Source organism: Sander lucioperca, chromosome 12, assembly GCF_008315115.2.
Source record: "Sander lucioperca isolate FBNREF2018 chromosome 12, SLUC_FBN_1.2, whole genome shotgun sequence".
Classification (NCBI taxonomy): Eukaryota; Metazoa; Chordata; class Actinopteri; order Perciformes; family Percidae; genus Sander; species Sander lucioperca.
In genome coordinates, this window is record NC_050184.1 from 10087037 (window position 1) to 10110479 (window position 23443).

General features: G+C 40.8%; 1 protein-coding gene across 2 annotated transcripts; it reads right to left on the reverse strand.

The window, feature by feature from the left end:
• Positions 1–4480: 4480 nt before the first annotated feature.
• Positions 4481–23443, reverse strand: dalrd3 (DALR anticodon binding domain containing 3). Of its 2 annotated transcripts, XR_004899043.1 has the most exons (14): positions 22917–23443; positions 21452–21759; positions 20611–20924; positions 20104–20162; positions 19883–19984; positions 19724–19788; positions 18816–18874; positions 18514–18596; positions 18199–18325; positions 17337–17395; positions 17040–17156; positions 16866–16934; positions 15164–16280; positions 4481–4492 (listed from the first exon to the last, which is right to left on the reverse strand). XR_004899043.1 is itself a non-coding variant. In XM_031286513.2 (13 exons), exons 1-13 carry the CDS (start codon positions 23148–23150, stop codon positions 16161–16163), a joined length of 1716 nt encoding a protein of 571 aa, XP_031142373.1. In that variant the 5' UTR covers positions 23151–23443; the 3' UTR covers positions 13488–16160. The 2 variants fall into 2 exon arrangements, 1 of the variants encoding a protein (XP_031142373.1); XM_031286513.2 differs by lacking the exon at positions 4481–4492 and having other exon boundaries at positions 13488–16280.

Genomic DNA, 23443 nt, shown 5'->3' on the forward strand with positions numbered 1-23443 from the left:
TGTAAACATCGTGCGCCCCAGTCCTGAAGAGGAAATATACATATACATACATATACATATGTATGTATGTATGTATACATATACAGTCAATTATCATTTTTGCCCTAAAATTAATCGCCGTTTTGATAATGGTTTGATATTTTTAATGATTTATAAAGCACAAATGATCAGTCGCTCATTCCTGCTTTTAAATAAGGATTCAAATAAGACGTCCATTAATAGATGAGTCAGGTTCAAGTGGAACTTGACAGTTAAACAGTGTTTCCTCTATGTTGATTTTGTAGTGGCGGCCCGCCAGGGCTGGGGGGGTTGTTGTTCAGACAGACCTGCCCCCACTGCTAAAAAAAATCCTAACGGAAACACTGGTCAAATCTTCAGACATTAGCAGGGCCTTGTCTCCACCCTGCTGTGAGAAGGTTGGCCACTGCTGTTCCTGAGTAATGTAACCGATCAGAAAGGCTTGATATTAGCATTGTGTCACTCTGGCCAATAATATTTCAGTATTGTCTCCCACCAGTACATGTGCGCTGCTACCTGACTGTTGCTGAGTTATATCTGCTACAACAACCACAATGAAATACGGACCAAAGTTAGTTTTGCTTTCTTGCTCACCCCGTCTTTATTTTTAATTTTTAAACAAAATTTGCATGTCAATATGTATGTTTTACTTGAAACGGGACATGGCTTCATCATACCTACAGATTTTAAAACCAGGGGAAAACAGGGCCAAAGTTTGTGTTGGACTGAGTGTGTGTGTGTGTGTGTGTGTGTGTGTGTGTGTGTGCGCGCACGCGTGCGTGTGTGTAAACCTGGTGAGATCTGTACTGTATCCCAAAGTTTCAGGCCAGTTTCAGAAGCCTCCTCCCACACACACACACACACACACACACACACACACACAAACTGTGGAGTGCTACCAGCTTGAAGGGGGATCATTACACACTCACACACGCCCCTCGACTCCCTGCTGCTCCTTCCCAATCACTAATGCTGGATATGCACTTTGATAAGAGTGTGTGCGTGTGTATGTGATGGCAAAAGACATGGAGAAAATGAGTGCATTAGCATATGTGCGTGCCAGCTTGCATGTTTAAAACGTGTGTGTGTGTGTGTGTGTGTGTGTGTGTGTGTGTGTGTGTGTGTGTGTGTGTGTGTATATGTGTGTGTGTATGTGTGTGTGTGTGTGGGCAGGGGGCACATCATTCTTTGAAATGCAGCATATTAAAGGGGGGTTGAATAGACAGCTTGATAATGGGTTAGGACACTGACAGCATCCCAGTGAGCCCAAGTAAAATTAGTGACATGCATTTCGCGGTTAAATGCTATTTCAAAGTCAACAGGAAGTTATATCAATGCAAAAACAGTGTTGGTAGCTGCGAAACATTGTATTGGTGTCTCCAACCTTACCTCCAACTGCCTACTTTGACTCAGATGTTAATTTCCAGAATTTTCCTGAATGCTTTTAACTTTCATGTTCAACAAAGGCGCTGCTCGGTGTAGAAAAGAGAGGTCTGTGGTTGTATTCAGGGGCTTCTGCATCTGGATGTTTGCAGTAAGCCAAGTTGATATAAACAAGGGGAAACATCAAAAACAATAGCTGCAAAAAACTATTTAAAATACAGACTGTATGTTTCTTTTAGTGTATTAATCTGCTTCTTGCTCAGACTAAACACACAAATGGAAAAGGGTTGTTCATTTTTCAAGCCTGAGATACACAGGAAAATATAACAGTGGGAACTAGTCACTGAATTACATTTTACATAAAAATACCAACAACAGACTATATGACAACTAATAAAGTACTGTAGTAGTGTAATAAAAATATGCACAACTTCTGTGTCAGCCTCTGCATGTGTGCTCATCTTTTCATTTGATTATTTGGGCTGAGTTAGGTATCTGCTCTTCTTCCAATGAAACCTAAATGATCATAAATAAGTACTAACTATTATTTGATGTGCAGTATATTTCATCAAAATGCCTGACAGCAAGCTTTACTTGATGTTTGAGCATGGAGGTTCATTGTTGGCCTCGGGGATACATAAATGTGGTAAATACCCTAGATGCAAGGTCCACTTACTTGATATGTCTTGGCAACAGACTTGCAATGTTACAGCATTAGGTGTGTTTTGACCGCAGGAACTTTCCTCCAGGGACCCTTCTGAGGAGCTCGTTGCATTTTCGACCACAGGGACCATGGTCTCAATTAAGTTCTGGGGGCTTAATTTCTTCCCCGAAAAAGTCCCTGATCAGAGGGGAGAGGAAAGGGGGAAGACAGGAATTCGTCACAGGTCGGACTTGAAGTCTGGACCTTCTGCGGCTAGGAATAAACCTCTATATATGTGCGGCCACTCTACCAACGGAGCTAACCCGGCCACTGGGTCGTACTGTTTGAAAGTACAGTAACCTTCTGGGTGGGGTTTGCAAGGATGATCGTTGCTGAGTAGGCCAGTAGGTTTAAAAGGTACAGTATAAAAACATCTCATGGTACAAAATTGCAGTAAACATACATAGATGGGGAGCTGGGTAAGTTTATTTATCTACCAATGTCCTAATTATGATGAGATTTCTGACTTTCTGGCTTTAACAGAACAAAAGCTTCTCACCCATCTTATTCAATTCAATTCAATTTTAGTATCAAATCATAACAAGAGTTATCTCAAGACACTTTACAGATAGAGTAGGTCTAGACCACACTCTATAATTTACAACTACCCAACAATTCCAGTAATTCCCCCAAGAGCAATCATTAGCAGTGGCTAATGCGACAGTGGCGAGGAAAAACTCCCTTTTAGGAAGAAACCTCGGACAGACCCAGGCTCTTGGTAGGCGGTGTCTGACGGTGCCAGTTGGGTGTGTGCTGAACAGTGGCAGTAATAGTCACAAAGATAATGGAACAGTGACTACAAATGGTAGTCGTGGTAGTTCATGTCATAACAGGGCACTGAAGGGCGTTACAGGATGTAGCATGGCAAAGCACAGCATGGGTGGGCGTAGCAAGACACAGACACTTGGCAGGATGCAACCGGACACTGCAGAGCATCGCCGGACACTGACAGCCATAGATTACTTAATGCCACTGTAATCCAACAGCACAGATAAGTAAAGCTTACTGGGAGTATGGGGAGGCAGGTTGATCCAGTCACACTCTGCCATAATGAAAAGATCAAATGTTCGATCTCCACAACACTGAATGTTGTGTTCATCAGCTGCCAAAGTCTTTCAGCAGAACACTGCATGTCCATGCACTGTTCCACTCATAGTTTTTCAATCTCTATCAGAACATCTGCTAAAAAAAATCTAACAGTAGAAAAATAGACATTTTGACATTTTGTGCGTGTGTGTATGTGTGTGTGGGGGAGGGGGGGGGGGTGCATGTGTGGCTACATGGCTACATGCACGCTTGGGGGCTATAGAGGCTGAGAGGCATTAAGCAGAGATGGAGGGGAAGAGATAGTGAGGGGGGGGGGGCAGGGAGATTTGGTCATAGACAGGCCGGGTCTGGGTGACAGCTGTTGCATCGAGAGTTTATCAGATTAAATCTGACCATTTCCGCTGTGGGAGGGAGGGACCTAGTTAACGGATGCCCCAAAGACACACACAGTGAAAACGTTTTAGACTTTGAGCTGCTTTGGCCAATTTTTTTTTTTTTTTAAAAAGACACTTCAAAGCATAAATAGAATAAATCATAAAGTAGCAAAAGAGAACAATATCCTCTCCTAATGACTGAATACACTGTTTATTATCTTATCTCAACCTTCAATATTGGGCACTATTTTCTAATTGTTTATATTGTAGGCCTACATTTCAGTGGATCTAAACCAGCTACTTGCTGATGTGTACCGTATAGGTTCTGATGGCTGACACAGGAGCAACTCTTTATCTTGCCAAACATTTCCTCTCGAGGATGGCAGCTATTGATGAAATCAGACTCCTAAAACCCAGTTAACAGCTGTGGAACAGCTGCCTTATAAACATCATCAGCAGTAAAAAGGCTGACATATTTATTGTCTTTTGTAAAGTTTAAAGTTTATCATCATAATTTTGATTTAGATTTTAAAATTGTATTCATTTAATTTAACTGTGCTTCCATTATATTTTTGTGCTGAATTACTTTTTCAGTATCCATTTTCCTTTGACCTTGCTTGTTTACTTCTGTTGCAGTTAAACAATGTGCACATGATCATAAGATTACTTTTTTTCTCTTAGTTTGGTTCATGCATAGATTCAAATGACTATGACGATACTTTATTAAGAAATGAGTGAGAATTGGGTCAGGGTCTGTCTCTTACTCAAGATTATAGCCTGTCCTTGAATTTGGGGCAATATTCTGTCACTGTGGGTGCAGAAATTGGTTTTATAATGGATTTCCTTCTGTATGATGATGTTAAACATCAGTGCAAAGAGGTGTCTAGAAACCCTTCCCTCTTTGATTCTGAGGATCAGATCTGACCACTGAAATCTTTTTCCATTGTAGCTGTAGGAGAAATATTTTCTACTTTCAAGCAACATCATGTTGTCTGTGTAAATGCACCAAACAACGGAAAAGGCACAGGATTTTTAAAAGTGGATTTAACCCTCATTTACTCTATAATGAATGGATGACAGGCCGTTCCTTTGCCTTTTGATGTCTATAAAAGAACAAAACATTGCGAAATAATTTCTCCCAAGGGCAGAACATCACTGCCACTGCCTCTCCTCCACCCAGCCCCCATCTCAACCACGAGCCATAGCCTTGGGCAAGTAACCGCAGTTCACAGCAATTAGGTATACCCAGAATCCTAATTCATACGATTTAATTTAATTCAATTCTGAATTTATTCAATTATTGTATAACACAGGCCCTGCTTCTGATACCCACCCTCCCCTCCTTCACCCCCATCATGACCAAACCCCCACCAATCTCCTGCCTGTCACTTACATGCTGCACTTGACAGGCGCATTTGCAATTGTTTTGGAAATTAATTTAAGGGGCACGGTTCACAAAATACTCCACATGTTGAATCCAGCAGAATGCTGAGTCTCTGCTGTTGAGAGATTATTACACACTAGCAGCCACAGCGATATCAGCAGCTTGCCTTCAGTTTCACTCTCATCCTTGTACTAAATCAATTTTAAGTGCAGTGCTGTTTCTGCTGAATTCACGTGTGCTTTCTGACAGAAATGTTATGAAATAGCTATTGGAGGTACCGGTATGTATGTATGCAGCCATGCCCATGCTCCAGTGCATCAGTACACCAAACAACTCCATATTAGCACTCTGAATTGATACAGATTAAAGGAGAAAATTAACACTGTACATTGCTTTTCTAATTCAGATTTGTGTGGTGGCATATTGCGACTACACAGTAATAATGCAACATCATAGAGATCTTAAAGTCCCCCTCCATTCAAAAATGTGTTTTGGTTGTTGTTACATCACAAAGATGTTTGAGCTTCACTGTGCAGAATGACGTATGTGCCGAGTTTGACACTAGAAGAATACTACTACTATAATATTTATCTGCCGAAGGGGGAAGTTTCTCTGTGCTCACCTTAAATCTCAGTTTTATGTGACGAGTGATGTTTTGTGTATAGCGCACTCGCTCTGTGGCTCCACAAAAACTTCCCCACCCTTTGGCGGACACAGTTTTCGCCCTTGGAAGCTGAAATTTGGCATGTAGGGCAAGTGTTTGTGAGGTTGTGCGTGTATGAATGCATGAACGCGTGGATGCTTCCGCATACCTGGACGCAGCTATTGCGAAATCGCGCTTGTTCAAGTTTGTTTTAAAACAATAGTCAGGTGCCCAAATGAACATGGAAACAGGTAATGCTTGCTGTAATCATTCTTCCTGTTAATAGTGGCCATTAAAAGATCCCTTCCTAATACATTGCGATTTAAGTGAAGGTGGAGCAGTCTGAGTTAAAAACATGGTGGGTGCATGCTTGATCAGGATTGCACGTTCAAATCTGATTGTGTAGCATGAGTCTGTGCCCGTGCGGTCTCAAATGTTGACTTGCAGTTTTGTGCTCTCAAATCTTTTGTAGTCAATGTACTTCCATAATGTTAGCTCCAGTCAGGAATGGCTCAAGATGTGAATCAAGAAAATTACAAGCCATAATCTACATTTATTATGTAAAGTGTGTGGCTGACCAAACTCAGACTGCTCCAGCCTTTCTAGCAGCCTCCTCTTTCTGTCTCTGAGCTTTCCTACTGAGTCAATAAGGAAGGCCTGTGGAGGATGAAAACAGCTCAAAATAGAGTGCCTTAGCTTCCACGCCACCAAGATATGAGCAGCGTGCAGTCTTGAATAGTGTGTTTAATCTGTTGACATTAATGTGTCAGAGGCCTCGATGAAGCAGACGTCACACCCGGCTGCATCTCCTCACATGGAGAGTGGGGATAAACCTGCCTGTTGACTGCTGGTAGAGATCGGAGGATATGAATGGTTCACAGCCCATTGTACTGCATTGTCATAGTTTCTTTTATCTTTTGTTTGTGTGTCTGTGTTTCACAAACATACACAATAATACATGATACACATACTCATGTAGGCAGGAAAACACAGTCACACTTTCTGAAACACACAGAAACTCACATTTGCACCTGGTATTAACATATTAACATCTTTTCTTGATAAGATAACATATAAATGTTAATGCAACACACACACACACACACACACACACACACACACACACACACACACACACACACACACACAAACACACAAACACACACAGAAAAACACACAGACAGACATACAGAGGTTGAGAGAACTCCTTGGACTGATTGATACAAGGACACAGGAAATAGATAAATAGATGAAATAATATAGAGTAGCAGAGTGGTAAGAATTGTTTTAGCTGTCAAATTTTCCAGAAATAAAAGTCTGACTGGTAGTTGGAGCACTACCAGGACCATGACCAGGATACTCCAGTGTTTCTATTTTGAGGAATATTAAAGATTTAATTTGTTTGTTTTGTATTACAGTGTGGTTTCAGAACTTCAATGCTTCGACATCTCAGAATTGCTTTGTGATGTTGGTTTTCAAAAGCAGAGTGAACAGGGGATGCAATACAGTAGTGGTGACATTTGTAGCAGGTTAATCATTCTATTTTTGACTGTTGCACACAGGGTTTGGCATGGTTGCTTTTTCATCAGCTTTTCAGCAAAGCTCCAACAAAGCTGGCAGCATGTCCAGAAGTTTTATTATTTGCACAATAAAATCAAGGCAACAGAAACACAACAAGAAAATAAAATTAAAAAAAAGATTGTGCAGGTGAGATTAAGAAAACCCCTAGGGGCTTATAGAAGGAATCTCACCTAAGGAAGAGAAAAGGAAATATGAGCAATTACAAATGTCCTGAAATTTACAGTAAGTAAGCATGGAATTCAAAAAACAAGCATAATGTTGGCTACATGAAACAACAAAGGCATAAAATAAATTACAAGAATATAGATAATGAGGATGTGTGGACTTATATGTGTATGTGTGAGTGGTTATGACAGACAGGAAGGCCAAACTAAATCAGATATGAACAGTTCAGATAAGTACAGACAGTTAAGTTTGGTTCATCAGACAGGTCCTAAGCCTATTTTTATGATTTTTGACAGACGTTGAGTGAAATGCAGTGTGAATATAACTGTTCCATAGCTGTGCTCCCCTGTATCTAATAGAGAGTTGACAGAGCCCTGTAGGGAACATTGGAAGGTGTAAATATGTGGCATGTCTTGTATTATAACCATGTAACTTATTATAACCATTAGCCTCTGTGTTGGCCTTGTCTCGTGTCAGATCATTGTGTTCCAGTCTCTATGTTTGTGTGTTAGTCTTCCCTGTGGTCTCTGGGCTCTCGTTTTGATATCCTGCTCTTTTTCTTTTTGCATTCTGGACTTAGTTTTTGCCTCCCTCAGTTTGGACTCCTTGTGTTGTTGTTTTTGCATTTTTGGATTCCTTTTGATATGTGCCCTGGTTTTTGTGTTAAATAAATCTTCAAGCAACGAAACTTCTGCCTGCTCTCTGCATTTGGGTCCACCATTCCCTGCATATCACGACAGAATGTCAGCATTAGACTGAAAAAATCCTACACAAGGCATCAGAAGGGAAAACTAGTGTAAGCTGTGTTTAGCTAGTGCAAAAAAAAAAATTGAAAATAAAAACACAAGTTTGGTACTAATTTATGTTAAAGACTGATAGGATCTTGAGCTCTTTAAAGAGATGGGCTGAATGGTCAGTCCTGCTGCTAAATGTTGCAATTCTGCAATAAAAGTAAAAGCAGAGTATGTAGCTTATAAAGGTAGGTGGGATAAGTAGCTCCCCAAATAACATTGCAATATATGAGGTATGGATACATTTAGGCTATAATAAAGAGTTAGTAAACATTTCTGATAAACCAAACTTCGGAATTTGCCAATAATTCCAGTGGATTTAGAAACAAAAAACAAAGTGCAAACAAAATGAATATGCTTCTTCCAGCTTACTCAGTTATCTGTCAGGATTCCAAGAAAACCTGTAGATGAGACCTGTGTAAATTAATCATTTCCAATGTAAAGACAAGATTTAGATTTGCAATACTTTTTATTTTTTGATGTAAATATGATGAATTAGTGTGCATCTCAGATGGTAACACTTTTTTACAGCAGGAACAATAAGCAGTAGAATTTAAGAGATTGTTATGACAGTGATAAGAAAGACAACTGCAGTCCATCATGAGAATGGAATGCAAGTGGGTAGTTTAACATGTTAAAATACATATTGGATTTAAGAAGGTGTTGGATATATGACAATGTATGTATATGTTGAGAGGGGTGCATTGTGTCTATTGTTCAGAGCTCTGAGGCATGACCTTATTCTGCCTAGGCTTCAGAGCAGGTTTCTGGGATGGTGGGTGTACCATGAGTTTGTCATAAGCAATCTCCCCCCCGCTCCCTTGCAGCCCTCAAGGCAAGAAAAAGTTATTCTCTCTTCTGTCGAAGAGCTTCAGGAAACTCCTCATTTATGAAGATGTTCGTGCCTTTCAGGGCTTTGGCTTTATTGAGAACTTCCAGTTTGTCCTTATAACGCAGAAACTTGACATCAATGGGGCTGGGCTTGGTAGAGGGGAAGGCTTTCCAGTCCTGTGGGCCCCCTCCAGTTCAGTTATGCAGTGGTCTATTTGTAGTTTCTCAGATAGAAGCTTCTTTACTTTATCCTCACAATCAGACCATTTTTCACTGACTGATTCGTCTGTGCCATGAATGACAATATTATTCCTTCAAGATTGGCCTTCTATATAATCATTTTTATCATTGATTTGGATAAGGCTTTTGCAGACGGTTTCCACATTATTCTTGGCCTCTTTGCAGTCCTCACCCTATGTCTTGCAGTAGTTTTTAAAGTCATGTAATTCCTTTTGGTTAAATTCCGGACTGACTCTGAGATCATTGACTTCTCAGCAGCTCCCCCACTCTTTTATTAGAGGAATCAACAAGAATTTCAACACAGGATTTGAAATTTTTCTCCTGCTGTTCAATAAGAATTTGATAAAAGTCCATCTGTTCAAGTAATTCACGCGCCTGACTGAGCCATAGAGATGATGTCTTCTGAATTGTTGTTGGAGTTTCCTTTAGGAGGCATGGTAGGATCTGGTCAGATGAGCTACTAGGCCTGGCATGAGAAAAAAAGGGAATTTGCAGTGTAACTATTTGTCATTAAACCGCACCTGTCATCATTTGTCTAGTTTAATTTCCTAGTAGCAAGTCTCTTGTACAGTATTATCGCTCTCTCTCTCTCTCTCTTGCTCTCTCTCTCTCTCTCTCTCTCTCTCCTCTCATTCCCTACCTCTTTTAATCTCCTCCTCTCACTTTCTTGTCTTCCACCCAGTTACACTTTTGTCTCATGCTCTCTCCCCATTCTCCTCTTTTTATCTGCTTCTTTCCTGCTAACTCTTCCTCTCTGTCTTGCACACTCCTCATTTCCATGTTTCCTCTCCATTTCTCTCTGTTATTTAATTTCTCGTCAGTCCATTTCCACCCCATGCATTTACTCTATCCTACCTTCTGTTATCCCCCTTTCTCTCACTCTATCAAGCCTTCGCTCTTTCTCTTTATTCTCAGGGGCGTCCCTGACCCCATTCATTCATCCCTCTTCAAGACAGTGGATCCACTCTCAGCGATTAGCCTAATACATGCTCCGCTCTCTCTAACATCCCATCCCTGTGTTTATCAACCACTTTCGCGTACCCCCCCCCCCCTGTCCTGTTTTATCCTCTCTCTCTTTCTCCGCTCTCCTCCCTCTTTTGTCTCGCTCCAACCTATAGCCCGAGGGGAGTGATTGACAAGCAAGCGGGGGTCTTGCAAAAGGGAGTTTCTGATTGGTAGTGAGGGAGATGAAAAGGATGAAGCCTCCTGGACCTGCCCTAACTGCACTGCAGAAAAAGATTCATTGTAATTTATCTTGCGCTCAGTCTGAAGGTGTAATTCACATCAAGCATGTTTGAAGTCTGAGAAGTCAGCAGCGCTTACTGCTGTAGTTTGCTGCTTGTCCAGGTGAGGACAATGTCATCCAAAACAGAAATGGCAAACTGATCAACATGAAAGTGGAGTTACTATTTAAAATGGAAATGGAAACCATTCAAAAGTGCAAATTGAAACACATTGCAACCTGAGCAGCTGCTAATCTAACCATTTTGTGTGTGTTCAATTCTGTATGCCTCTGTGCATGTATGTAGAGATGTTCCGATACAGATACCAGTAAACAAAATGAGCTCATGATCCGAACCGCACTTATATTCAGCTACTTACACCAAAGAAGAAGAGGGTTGACAAGTCCATCACACGTATCACACTTAGCTAGAGTCACAGGTTAATAATTCTGTTTTTTTTGCCCTCCTCCCGTTTTCACCAAAATTAAAATATATAGCCTATATATGATGATAATTTAAAATGTTCAAAGAAATGCTGCACTTGAGGTGCCTGGGTAGCTCACCTGGTAGAGCCCAGTCCTCGCCGCAGCGGCTGCAGGTTCAATTCCGACTTGCGGCCCTTTGCTGCATGTCGTTCACCCTCTCTCTCCCCTTTCATGTCGAAGCTGTCCTATGAAGTGAAGGCCTAAAATGCCAAAAAAATAATCTTAAAAAAAGACAAAAGAAATGCTGCACTCATAGTAAAATTTAGTGGAGTGGGCTTCCATATATATTCTAATGATCTTAAACCTATATAACATGTATTTAAACCATTTGAACTGCATTTAAGACATCATCTGACCTGAAACTATACAGCTAATAAAAAGACTACTGTACATCACCTTTACAGCTTGGGATTTTTTGCAGTGTGTCTGACTGGGTTCAGGCCTTGGGCGTCAGGGTGTCAGCTGATTGAAAACCTGTCCAAACATCTCCACCATGTGGTGAACCTGTTGTACTGCAGTGACATTACATCATTGCTTTACATGCCTTCTAGTCAGTTGTGTTTCAGTTGTGTTTAATGCATGATTTAATAATGTCAGGTTTGGTGAGTATTGTGGGAGATTTCATACCCAGAGATGGCACACACATGACAAAAAACAGATTGAACATGCCAACATAAGGTACAAATGTACATAATACACACAAAAATATATTTTAGAATATATATATATATTCTGTGAATTTCTGTAGTATGCATATAAAGGCATTTGCGCTGTGCTTGCATACACAGTCTGTAATGAAGAGACAAAGAAAGAAGCAAACAGCATTGAGAGCATTTGCAGTGCAGCCGTGCTTAATAATAGCTCTCATAACTCATGTAAATATGCAGAAACAGTGAGTAAAAACGCTGGAAACAGCTGTGTTGTTGCTCTTGTTAAGCACACAACAACGGACCCGGGAGCACATGATTGCACAAATGAGAATCTAACGGTGACCTCTTTATCACCTGACTCATGCATCTGTGTGTGTGTGTGTGTGTGTGTGTGTGCGCGCGCGCACACGCATGCAAGCACCAATGCACAATTAAAATGACAAGAAACTTGCTCATTTTCCTTTCAAAGCTGTAGTACAGCCTCACAGAGCCACTAACATTGCTGTAGACCATTGTTGCATAACTGAGACCAAGTCCTTTCGTGCTTCTGGGTGTGTGGCTAAGCAAGGCCTGCCTGGCGCTGTCTTATTTCTTTTTATTGTTCCATGATTTAACAAGGGCAAAACATTAAACTTGTTGACTTAAATCATTTTGCATCTCAAGCAAGTCAAGTCTCAGAGAAATCCAGGTAAAGAGCTAATTTGGGGAAATGAAACGCAATGCTAATGTTACATTAAAAATAATCAAGTTTTTCCTGCTCACTTGTATGCCCATTTTTGAAACTGTGCTTATTTTGTCCATATCTTGTCTTTAATGTGCGTGTGTGTGTGTGTGTGTGTGTGTGTGTGTGTGTGTAATAACCTCGTCTATTAAAAGAGACAGACACAGCTGACAGCAGCTCATTACTGCAGGACAGGCAAGGTTGGGGGAAGAAGGAAACATCATTAAACTGGGCTCGCCACATATATTGGCCGTCGTTTAGGGCTGTAAATGTCAGGAGTTAAAAACATTATTCCAAATCGAATATCAAAGTTGACTTGGTATTCTGTCGTAATGCAGTTTTCTCTGAGATCTTTTACTATTATTGTTAACTGTCAGTCAATTACTCTGTGTGCTGTGTTGGCAGGAAGATGTATCACGACTGTATTGTCTTGGACCATATCTCACTCTCCTGACTTTCCTGGAAGAAAAGCTGGAAGAAGAAGCTGACAGCCATAACAGGTGGAGGGTATCTTGTGTGTATCTGTGGAAACTCCACATAAATCAAGTGAATAATTTCCCCTTTCTTTTTAAAGAAACAAAGTTCTGTCTGCACACATACTGATAGCATGGAGACACTGAATATAAACGTATACTGTAGACTGATGCAGAAAATAACAAAGTACTGTTGTAAAATTTTAGGGACAGAAGCTTTAATTGAATACTTAATTGAATATGTGAGACGTTATGGTTTTACATAAACAAATTGGACAATTTAAGTAATTGGCAATTGTAACACAATGATCCTCCTAAGTTGCTTGTGATCTTTTTTAATGGATAATTAAAATGTTTAATTCCTTCATTGTTAAATAGAGCTAATTGGGAATCAGCTGTGCAGCAGGATTACTGTAGACATGAACCAATAACACTCAGTTACCATCTTCTCTCCATGAAATCTAGAGGTTTTATCTAGGCTACATGCTAATTGCTGCTAGTGACCTTAACCATGGTGGAATTCTTCACTGATAGCAATTATTATTATGGCAATCAATCTGTCTGTGCTGCTCAGTTAATTAAAACAGAACCAATTATTCCAGCTATGGACTTATCTTACAACTATTATTATAACACTGTGTAAAAAAGCCAAAACGTTACAGATCAACAACATCAACCGGTTAGTGTAGTCAGTAATAATGAATTGACCCCACATGTGTACAATTAACACAGCTTGGAAAGTACAGATTTGATTCTATGCTGAGAAGGGGAAGGGTTGAGGGTAAGAGGCACAGCTATGTGCGTGTGTGTTATTTCTGTTTTGATACTGGTTTACTCACAACAACTGCACAAAAGTTGCATTACAGTATGTGTGATATACAGTAAACATGTCTATAAGCATTTGAGTCATCTTGCAGCTGTTTGGTTTCCAGCTGAAAACTCTTCATACTGATTTTCATCATGTCCATGAAGAAAAACGATATGAAAATACTTAAACCAGTGGCACTAAAATAGGCAAGCTTAAGCTCTGAATGTGAGTGTATAATACAGTACAGGATAAAGAGATATGAGGGCTCTTAGCAGAGAGATAGGAGTTATTAGGGTGGCAGAGAGGAGGGAGAAAAGAACGAGAGATGGGAGGTCAGAGATGTTGAGACCTGAGGGGTGAAAACACGGCAGCAAGAGAAACACACCACTGGCTAAAGTGAACATACTGTATCTATTATATACATGTGTAACATATACAGTGAGACAATGAACAGTATAAGGTAGGAAGAAAAAAAACAAAGTCCTTCATTCTGCATCTCTCCTGCTTTAATACTGTGGTAATTACAGCTTGGATAATAAGACAGTCACTGTAAATAAATGAGCATACTGTAAACATCCCATTCCCTTTTCTATAGAAAGTAAAATGTAAAAAAAAAAAAAAAAAAATCATTAAAAAATCCATAGACCATTCAGGGACAAGCAACATTTGCAGGGGGTCAAACAACATTTCATGCAGTGAGAAGTGAGTAAGATATTTGATTCCTGTGTACATTAACTGTTTTGTTCCAACATGAGATAATCACTTTTAAAAAAAACAAAAAAAAAAAACACACCAACTTACAAAATAATGTGGAGCAGAGAGTTAAAACAAGCTATGGCACATTTTAAGACAGTAGGTAACTGAAATGGGAACACATTTCACATTTCAAGGATCAATTTTTATTACCAAAATTTATAAATAACATTTTTTGGCATAAAACCTTTCATATATATATTATTTTCATGCATTTCCTAACATTATGGCACAATGCCCTAAATGCTGCTAGGTACTGTTTTTTGTCAATAACTTATGAACACCTGTTATATATCTGGTACATGTTGTTTGATATTGAATATTTGTGATTTGTCAAGCAGGATAACTGTGATTTGAGGGCTCTGAATAATCACATGAACACAGCAATTAAGACTCATAAGCAGAATATATATTCTGTACTCTTTTTAAAATGACAATAAATATTCGTGTGGCACTGATAAATACATGGTGGGTAACATACATGAAATGGGGCCTTCAACAGTTTATTAAAGGCTTAATAAAAGCAAAACAATTTTGTACAAGCAGTGACTAAGACGTGTTTCAAACAGGAGAGATTGTTAGCGTCAGGAGTGGGGGGTTACTGTGATAATAATGAAGCAATTTAGAAGGTTTGACAATACGTATTACAGTTTAGATGGGGTGTTTTGACAACTGGGATTTTGGCACCAAAAATCAGTAAAGTAACAAGTTGTCTGGCACAGTTTTGTGGCTTGTTCGGTCAAAGGGCATATGAATGTCCTGTATGGTGACATGATTAAAGCAGTATTGAAAATTACAAAGTAGGGGTTCAACAGAAAAAAAAGCATCCCATCTTTGCTAACTGAGACACTCTAGATTTGGCCTCTTTGGCTGTTGGTACGCTTATATACGCGTACAGATTTAGCAAAAACATCCAAACTTAAAAGAAATAATGACATTTTGGAAAATATGCTTATTGTTTGTTTGCCTGCCTGTCTGTAAAAAAAAACTACTGGCCCGTTTTTTAATGAAACATGGTGGAAGGGTGTAGCATGGGCCAAGGAAGAAACCGTTACATTTTGGAGCGGATCTGAATCACAGGGTGGAAACACAAATTAGTTTTCACTTTCGTTGACATTGTGAGATAGGGCATGTGTGCCGCATTCATGGTGGTGTCAGAATAACCTGAAAAATAAGTTCCTGACTGGGAAAAGTGACACTGCATTTACATTGTGAGGGCATGCCTTGGCAGAGGTCTGCGCTCTCTGAGTGCCTAATGTTTTCACTTTTTGTACGAATTACAAGATGTAACGTGCTAATTGCTGATTGCTACCTTTGGACAAAGAGACACGCTAGCTGTTTCCCCCCCTGCTTCCAGTCTTTATGCTAAGCCAAGTCAACCAGCTGCTGGCTGTAGCTTCATATTTACTGCACAGACATCAGATAGGTATTCATCTTCTCCTCCAACTCTCAGTAAGAAACAAAAAAAGCATACTTCCTAAAATGTCAAACTATTTCTTTAACATACAAACCAAAACCAATCTGCCCAGATCAAACTGAACTCACAGTGTGCAGAGTTCAGAGTTTGCTGACGTCACATTACATTATTTGTGGGTAATGACATCCTTTAAATATTTTAACAGTTATAGTATGTCAAGCTATAGTTATCACTGACAGTGGGCAGGTAAAACAATATCTCATTATTGACCAAGAGCCACAAACTGTGCTGTAACATTATGAAAAAGAGGGAAAGGTGACTATGTGTCTTAGTTAAATACATTTTCATTGCTAACAGAAGTGTATATGTGATGAACTACAATTGCAAAACATAAGCGAGTGTGTGTTTGTGTGAGATGTGTGGGGATGTAGGGCCAACAGTGATCACAAGATGAGTGAAAGATATCGAGGCTATAGTTGCCTGATGGGGGGAAGGTTAAGGGTGTCCAGCGCGCTGTGGTAGAGCTCTCTCAACACTCTCAACAGATGCAAACGACAAAACATCTGGTTGAAGAGGTGAGGCAACGGCTCCTAGAAAGAAAGACGAGAGAAAGAGACAGTGTTGAGTTAAAGAAAAAAATAAAGGAAAAAAGGGGGACGTTGGCAAAAAAGGCCGATTTAGAAAGACATTTTTTTTTTATATTGCTAACCTCATACTGAACTGGTGTTTTCTTGGCTTGGTTTTTGTGCGACAGTAATCACATTCTAATCTCCATATGTTGTACAACAGGAAGGAAGCACGCACACGCACACGCGCACACGCACACACACACACACACACACACACACACACACACACACACACACACACACACTTTGTGGGGACCCGTCATTGACATAATGCATTCCCTAGCCCCTTACCCTAACCTTAACCATCACATCTAAATGCCTAACCTTAACCATAACCATAACCCTAATTCTAACCCTAAATAAAAAGGCCTTTACATTCATCCACAAAAACAAAGACTCACAATAGGAGTTAACATCTCCTGTGCTCACATTTCCTCTTCAGTGAATAAATACATACATCAAATACATTTAAACATATACTGTACAAACACAAGACCTACTTTATTTATGAGCGTATATGAATATATACAGAAAATACATCCTCACCCCCAGCACATGGACTCTGTTGTAGTACGAGCTGAAGTCTTTACTGAGTGACACGAGAAATTTACAGATCTGAGGAACACAAACACATACACGAGTTTGATAAACATCTTTAACAGCCGAGTTTGGTTTTACACACATCTTTGATCAGTAATCAGTTCATCTCAATCCCCTGACCTGCTCCGTCTTAATATTGACTCTGGCTCCTCCCCCTTCACAGTCTAACGCTTGTCCTGATTGGTCCAGCAGCTCGGAGAACGGTATGAGGTAATTGAACAGGAGAAGCCACTCGCCCTGTCGGTCAAAACACAGAGACGCCGATAGGATCAACGCTGAAATGTTGCGCTGAGGACTTCTAAAGTGGACAGTTAATAGTCTCACATCTTTTTTAATGGAAAGAAAGAAAAACAAAAGGAAATCTAAAGAAATGAAAGGAGTGACAACAGAATAGCATAGAAGAGAATGATATGGTACCTCTTCTTTCAGAGCAGAGAAGTCTAGCTGGGAGCCTTCAGGGATTTCTGGGTATAGACCTGCAAATAAACAGTCAGAAAAATGATCAATATAATATGACACAATCCTAAAACAAAGACTTTTATAAATCTGTTTAATTCTAAAAAAAAAAAAAAAAAAAAAAAATACTCTAACAAAAACTTGTACATGTTTAGCTACATCTCTACCGCGCCTGTGAAACTATGTTGGCACTGTATGTATACTTTATCTGCTGGGTAGCTTGTGAATATGAAGTAACAGAAAAGGGAGTGATTTCGAACAATAATAACAGCTATAGACTGCAGTTTTCATAATAATCTCTGTTTAAACATCACAGATGTCATATCGTATGATTAAGCAGCATTTAACATCTATAGGTAATCATGACATTGATTTGAGACAGTGGAATTTCCTTAAACCACCACTGACCCTTGTCTTGCATTTTACACTGTTTACCAACGGGACCAAACTGGCAGAAAATCTATCATGGTCTTATTTGTTTGCAGTGATGATTATATAGTACAAGTTTATCACGTTTAGTTGTCTGTATTGATTGTTAAAATGTGCTTAATAAGACACTTTTACTTGAGAGCAATTGAATCAGGCTGTAACTTACCAGAAAATGTCATCACCCTCCTGCTGAACTTTTATGATAGTTAACTCCCACATTTGCTGTCCATGCTTCTTTTCAATTGAAATATGGATTTTCTTTTATTAAGTGTGGGTTTGTCTTCCGTTCTGAGGTTAAGGGAATACCGCCAGGCCACAGCGGTCTGAGTTGTTATTATTGTTTGTAACGTTGTTGATCAGAGAAATGAAAAATGAATCTCTTGCACTCTCTCACCCTTCTCTACTCCTCTCTCATAGCTGTCGAAAAGAGTGTGTAGTCGGGCACAGTTATACATCACAAACACTCCTCCTCGCGGCCCTTTGGTAGACACTCCCCCTTCCCTCTGGACGTCCAGTGTCACCTAAACAGACAGCTGTCAATCATTCTGACTTGACTCATTACATCAAAGAGCAAACCGTCATCATTTTCTGAGACAGGTCAAAACACAGTTCTTAGTTTTTCACTGATCAATATGGCCCTTTGGGACAAATACACACATAGCACATCACCACCTTCAGGTGCAAACACACAGCTGTAATGATGACTCACAGGACTGGTGTGGACCGTTGACAGCAGTTCAAATCTGACAGTGGCAGAGGTCATGACCCTGATGATGTCATCCCATGTCTGACCTACAAGAGGACGAGGAGAAGGCGGTATTTTACTCCAGTTAAGTAACTTTATCTATAATTAATCCCCATACGTGTCATTAAGGTCAGTAAGATAAGTAAGGAGCATATGATCCACACACACACACACACACACACACACACACACACACACACACACACACACACACACACACACACACACACACACACACACACACACACACACACACACACACACACCTTCTACTTGATCTCCATACTTCATCTCTGAGGCCTCCTTCATCTGACCTCTTCTCAGCCTGGAGTAGAGGAAGAAACAATAGGAGCCTAATTTACACAGACAGCTGGGCTAAAATAAAGTGATAACACAGAGATGAAGAAAAGCACCGCCACCGCCCATTAGTGTTCTTTTAATTTAGTTTAATTAGACCTGCGATTTCACAGTGCAGACAAGATCCTAGTGAGAGTGATAATCAGTCCCTCCAGAAAAACGTGATAATGCGATCGCATACTTCAATGCATAATCAGCCAAAGTCCGCATATTTATGCGGGGGCCGTATTTTTTCAAATACGCCGCACTTTCGCTGCATAAATTGCAGATTCCCGCGCAAAATATGCGGGGTTTGTATGATTTCATAATCCCCGCATTTTCGTTGCAAAAAAGTCACACATATCTTAGCAGAAAGTTGAAAAATGTTACGTTTACTTCACACAAGAGCAGCCATTTTCCCCTGTTGCCATGGGAACGTTATGAAGTGACGTAATTACGCGACGTGAACATCAAAAAAGCTGCAAACCCCGCGATGAAGCCATGATGAAACCGCAGTTTTTGCTAGTTCCCGCAACTTTTGCAAGTTCCCGCAATTTCATCGCATAAAATTGCATAAATATCCCGCATATTCCATCGCATTTTTTAAGAAAATGTGCCGCATAATCAAGGATTTTTGCCCGCAACAACAACAAAATCTCCGCATTTTTCTGGAAGGACTGCATAATAAACATCTGTCTGGTGGAGAGCTGTGCAGAACAAGTGGAGGCAGAGAAAAGAAGGGGAAGGAATAAGACTGGGAAGAACCTAAAGACAGAAATGTTGAGAAAAAAACAAGAGAAGAGAAACAAAGGTAGACAAATAAAGTGATGTTTCTTACTGCAGATATTGTGCAGCAGTGAGGTGAGAACCAGGAGTCTTTACAGGCCCACACACCAGATGTCTCTGCAGACACAGAGAGCAGAGCAGGTAAAAACAGGAACACAATGCTGTGTGTGTGTGTGTGTGTGTGTATGTGTGTCTGTGTGTGTGTGTGTACCTGTGTATGTGTCGCTCCACTGGCTCTCCACAGCACTGCTATCTGCTGCTGGCGGAACTCATCCTGACAGGAAGTCACATGTAACGCTGTTGCCATGGCTACCTATAAAAAGGCAGCAAGGACATAGGAATCAATACTTTGTTTCTCTTTTTACTGAGAAAAAGAAAATCGTCAATGTGTGTGCAAATACTGCATCGTGTAGCATAGTGTGTGTGTCTTACTGTGCAGTCGGCAGTGGCGAGGTCCAGTTGCGCCAGGTGGGAAACACTGTCTCTGTGTACTGAAACAGATACACCAACAATGTCTTACCAGTACAGTAAATATATAGTACCAACTATCTGTTATCCTACTAATATTTTCTCTTACCACACTAACACGTGCAACTCTGCAAATGTATTAAAGTAATAATTCAGCATTTTGGGAACTACACTTATTGGCTTTTTTGCAGGGAGTTTTGACCTCTAGTAGCTCTATGGAGCAGTTAGTTTTAAATTAGACAAGGCATGAGGACCCACATAGATGACGTGTTTTAGCACGTAGATCCCTGTAAAACCACAACTTTTTTTTAACTAACCAGTTAATTGCCTTTGTAATCACATGTTGCTGTTAAGTTTCTGAAATGCCCTTTTCAAAGCTTTGAGCACTACAGGCTCTATTATTTTGGGGTAGCAAGCAATAATCTCAGACATATCTCGAAACATGAAAGCAAAATCTTCTTATGGCCTTACCTATGCAGGTACCAAGGCTGGGGTCGTATCCAAGCAGCCCCTCCTCCTGGAACACTCGTTTCAGGTTGACCCGGAGTGCTCCCTCGTTCTCCCCCTCCTCCGCCTTGCTCCCTCCTCCTCCTCCGCTGGTCCTCCTGCCTCTTTCTGTTTCCCTTTCTCTGTACAGGGAGTTCTCCAGCGCATCCTGAATCTTCTCCTCCCGCTCCTCATTGGTCCAGTTGGCCGGGGCTGTCGGCCAATCAATGCCCAGAGCTCGGAGAAAGGTAATGATGTCGCTTTCCTCGGGAAGAGTGGGGCAATAGGAGACTGCAAATCTGAGACAGGTAAGGAGATTGGTACTGAGCAGTTTTAATGTATGGCTGCAATTAACATGTTTTGCATGAGCAATTCATCCGCTCGATATTTTCGGACATATATTAAAGACCAAATGATAAGTCAGTTAATTGAAAAAGTTTCAATTAACTGACTGATCATTTGGTCTTTAATATATGTCCGAAAATATCGAAAAATGCCCATTAAAGTTTCCCCGAGCCCAAGGTGACATATACAAATTGCTTATTTTGTCAAAGCAACAAAGTAAAAAACCAAAGATATTCAATTTACAATGATAAAACAGCAAAAGCAGCACATTTTCCCATTTTACAAGCAGATACCAGCCAATGTCCCTAAATTGTCCTTGATAAATAATTAAAACAATTGGCAACTGATATTTTTTGCACTAGATTCATTGTTATAAAAAAGTCAAATATAAAGCACAGATTGTTTAGGAGAGGTGAGAGTAACTATAGGAAGTGGATGTGTGTGAACAATTTATGAATCTGGAATTAATCCACAGACTCACCCCTGTCTTCTCAACAGCTCCCCCATGTGGTCAGCCAACAGAACAGTCCTCAGCTGGCCCAGAGTCAGTGTTTCAGGAGTGGGTGTGTTGGGTTTAGGGTGCAGTGCAGGGCAGTTGAGCACCACACAGCCTTGCCTCTGACTTGAGGGCTTCAGGTACTCTGTGGCTCCATCTGCCAGGACAGACCGGAAGGCTGCGGCCCGGTCCACCCTCACCCTCAACCCTTCACCCATTACCTCCCCACCAGCCACAGGGAGAACCCCACTGCCACGGAGGGACAGGACCCTGGACATCACTGCTGGAGGGACCTGGGCGGATAAAGGGAGCGATTAGAGACTCATATACATGCATGCATGAACAAAAGTATGTGTGGGTGTGTGAGAAGGGGGAAAATACTGATGAATTTCAGGTAATTACTACTACTGGAGGTGGTCTGATACAGTATACTGGCATGCAATTGATATCAGTTGATATTGTACTAGTATGCCATTCAATACCAATAATATACTTAATAGCTCTGACCTTAAGATATGCCTGTCTGAAACACTTTTGCATATGCATGTGTGCTTATTTACAAAGATGCATATCAGTGTCAGTGGGAAAATATCAGATGTTTGCATCCGCTTCAAACCACATCAGTGCATCTGTAAAAATCATCATACAAGCGTACATGTATGTATACTACATGTAAAAATATCATACACAAGGACGCATGAACACGCCCACATGTGAAATTATTTACACTCGGACATAAACTTGTTAACGTCATATCTTTGAGAGACTGACATGAACGAGCTCTGGAAGAGGCCTTCGTGTGTTTCAGTCGCAGCACAGCTAGCTTCGCGTCTCTGACTTGCAGCTGTGCGTGTTGTTTGACCCATATTGCGTCTGCAACTCATGGGTTAATAATTACTGCTGCAGGCTGTTAATGTCTGGTCGATCATGATGGGGCAAAGTCAGCGGCCGCTGATCAATTCGGGGTGTTTAGCTGTTGTGTCACTCAAACATATATGTATGATTTGGGTATTTATTGTATGATTCGAGTCAGCTTCAACTTGTTAACGAGGCAGGTTATTGGACTCGTTAAAGCAGATTGTTCCGGGGTCCCTAGTTCCTATTGGCCGAGTCACGTTCTAATTCTAAACCGCTGAAAACACCTTCCGTCTATATATTACTGCGCTGAACAAATAACTCGCTCCACGGCAAACAGTACACCTTTAGAAACTGTCCAGAAACACTACTGAGTAACGTAGAATAATAAAATGTCAAAGTGTAACAAGTTTGACGTGTTAACAAGCAATGTTTAACATCGGCGCTATTGCGTTTCATGAAACGGGTTTTAAAGATGGCTCTTTCGGTGCATCTATAGCGTTAACAGAAAATGATACGGTCTAAAACACCGCGAAATAAGCAATAAACCCGTTAGAAAATACTGGAAACCCCAACAAGTACCCCTCAAACCAACCTGTCCGTCCGCATACAGCGTGTTAAGCATCGTGGTCGGCGACAAGAAGTCCCTGTTACGCAGGTTTTTAGCGCTGCTCTCCTTGAACCAAAGCTTCTCCGGTTCAGGGAAGATCCTGTCGCCGTTTTCCCGGCTGGAATCGGGGACATTTTCACGCTTCCCCCGCAGTGCGGAGCTCAGCGCCCGGACGGTAGGGGTGATCCGGAGGGGCGAAGACTCCTCGATATTCTCCATCACCACCACAAAATACACAGGTGAGCTTGCTACCAGGCTATCAGCAGCACATCCACACCCTGCTCATATCTTCTGTTCCAACGCTGTCTCACTGATCGGTGCTGATGTAGGCTATGCTACGTTCCAACACTGTCGAATTACAAGCCAATTTCCAGCCGTACGGGTTATCACTGATCGATGTCAGATATTGGCTGTAAATGAGGACTGCATCGGCTGTTTTTTCTTTGCGGAACTAGTGAAGTACAATCCGTGTTTCTTCCGAGGTAACTTTCCGTGTTGGACCAATGAAATAT

What these genes read in the sequence shown, in the direction of transcription:
- dalrd3 (XM_031286513.2), bottom strand. Translation starts at nt 23,150, where the DNA reads ATGGAGAATATCGAGGAGTCTTCGCCCCTCCGGATCACCCCTACCGTC. An exon ending in GTGGAGCGACACATACACAG is followed by an intron (nt 19,789 to 19,882) that starts GTACACACACAC and finishes CTGTGTCTGCAG; the next exon opens with AGACATCTGGTGTGTGGGCC. An exon ending in GTATGGAGATCAAGTAGAAG is followed by an intron (nt 18,597 to 18,815) that starts GTGTGTGTGTGT and finishes GTCCTCTTGTAG; the next exon opens with GTCAGACATGGGATGACATC.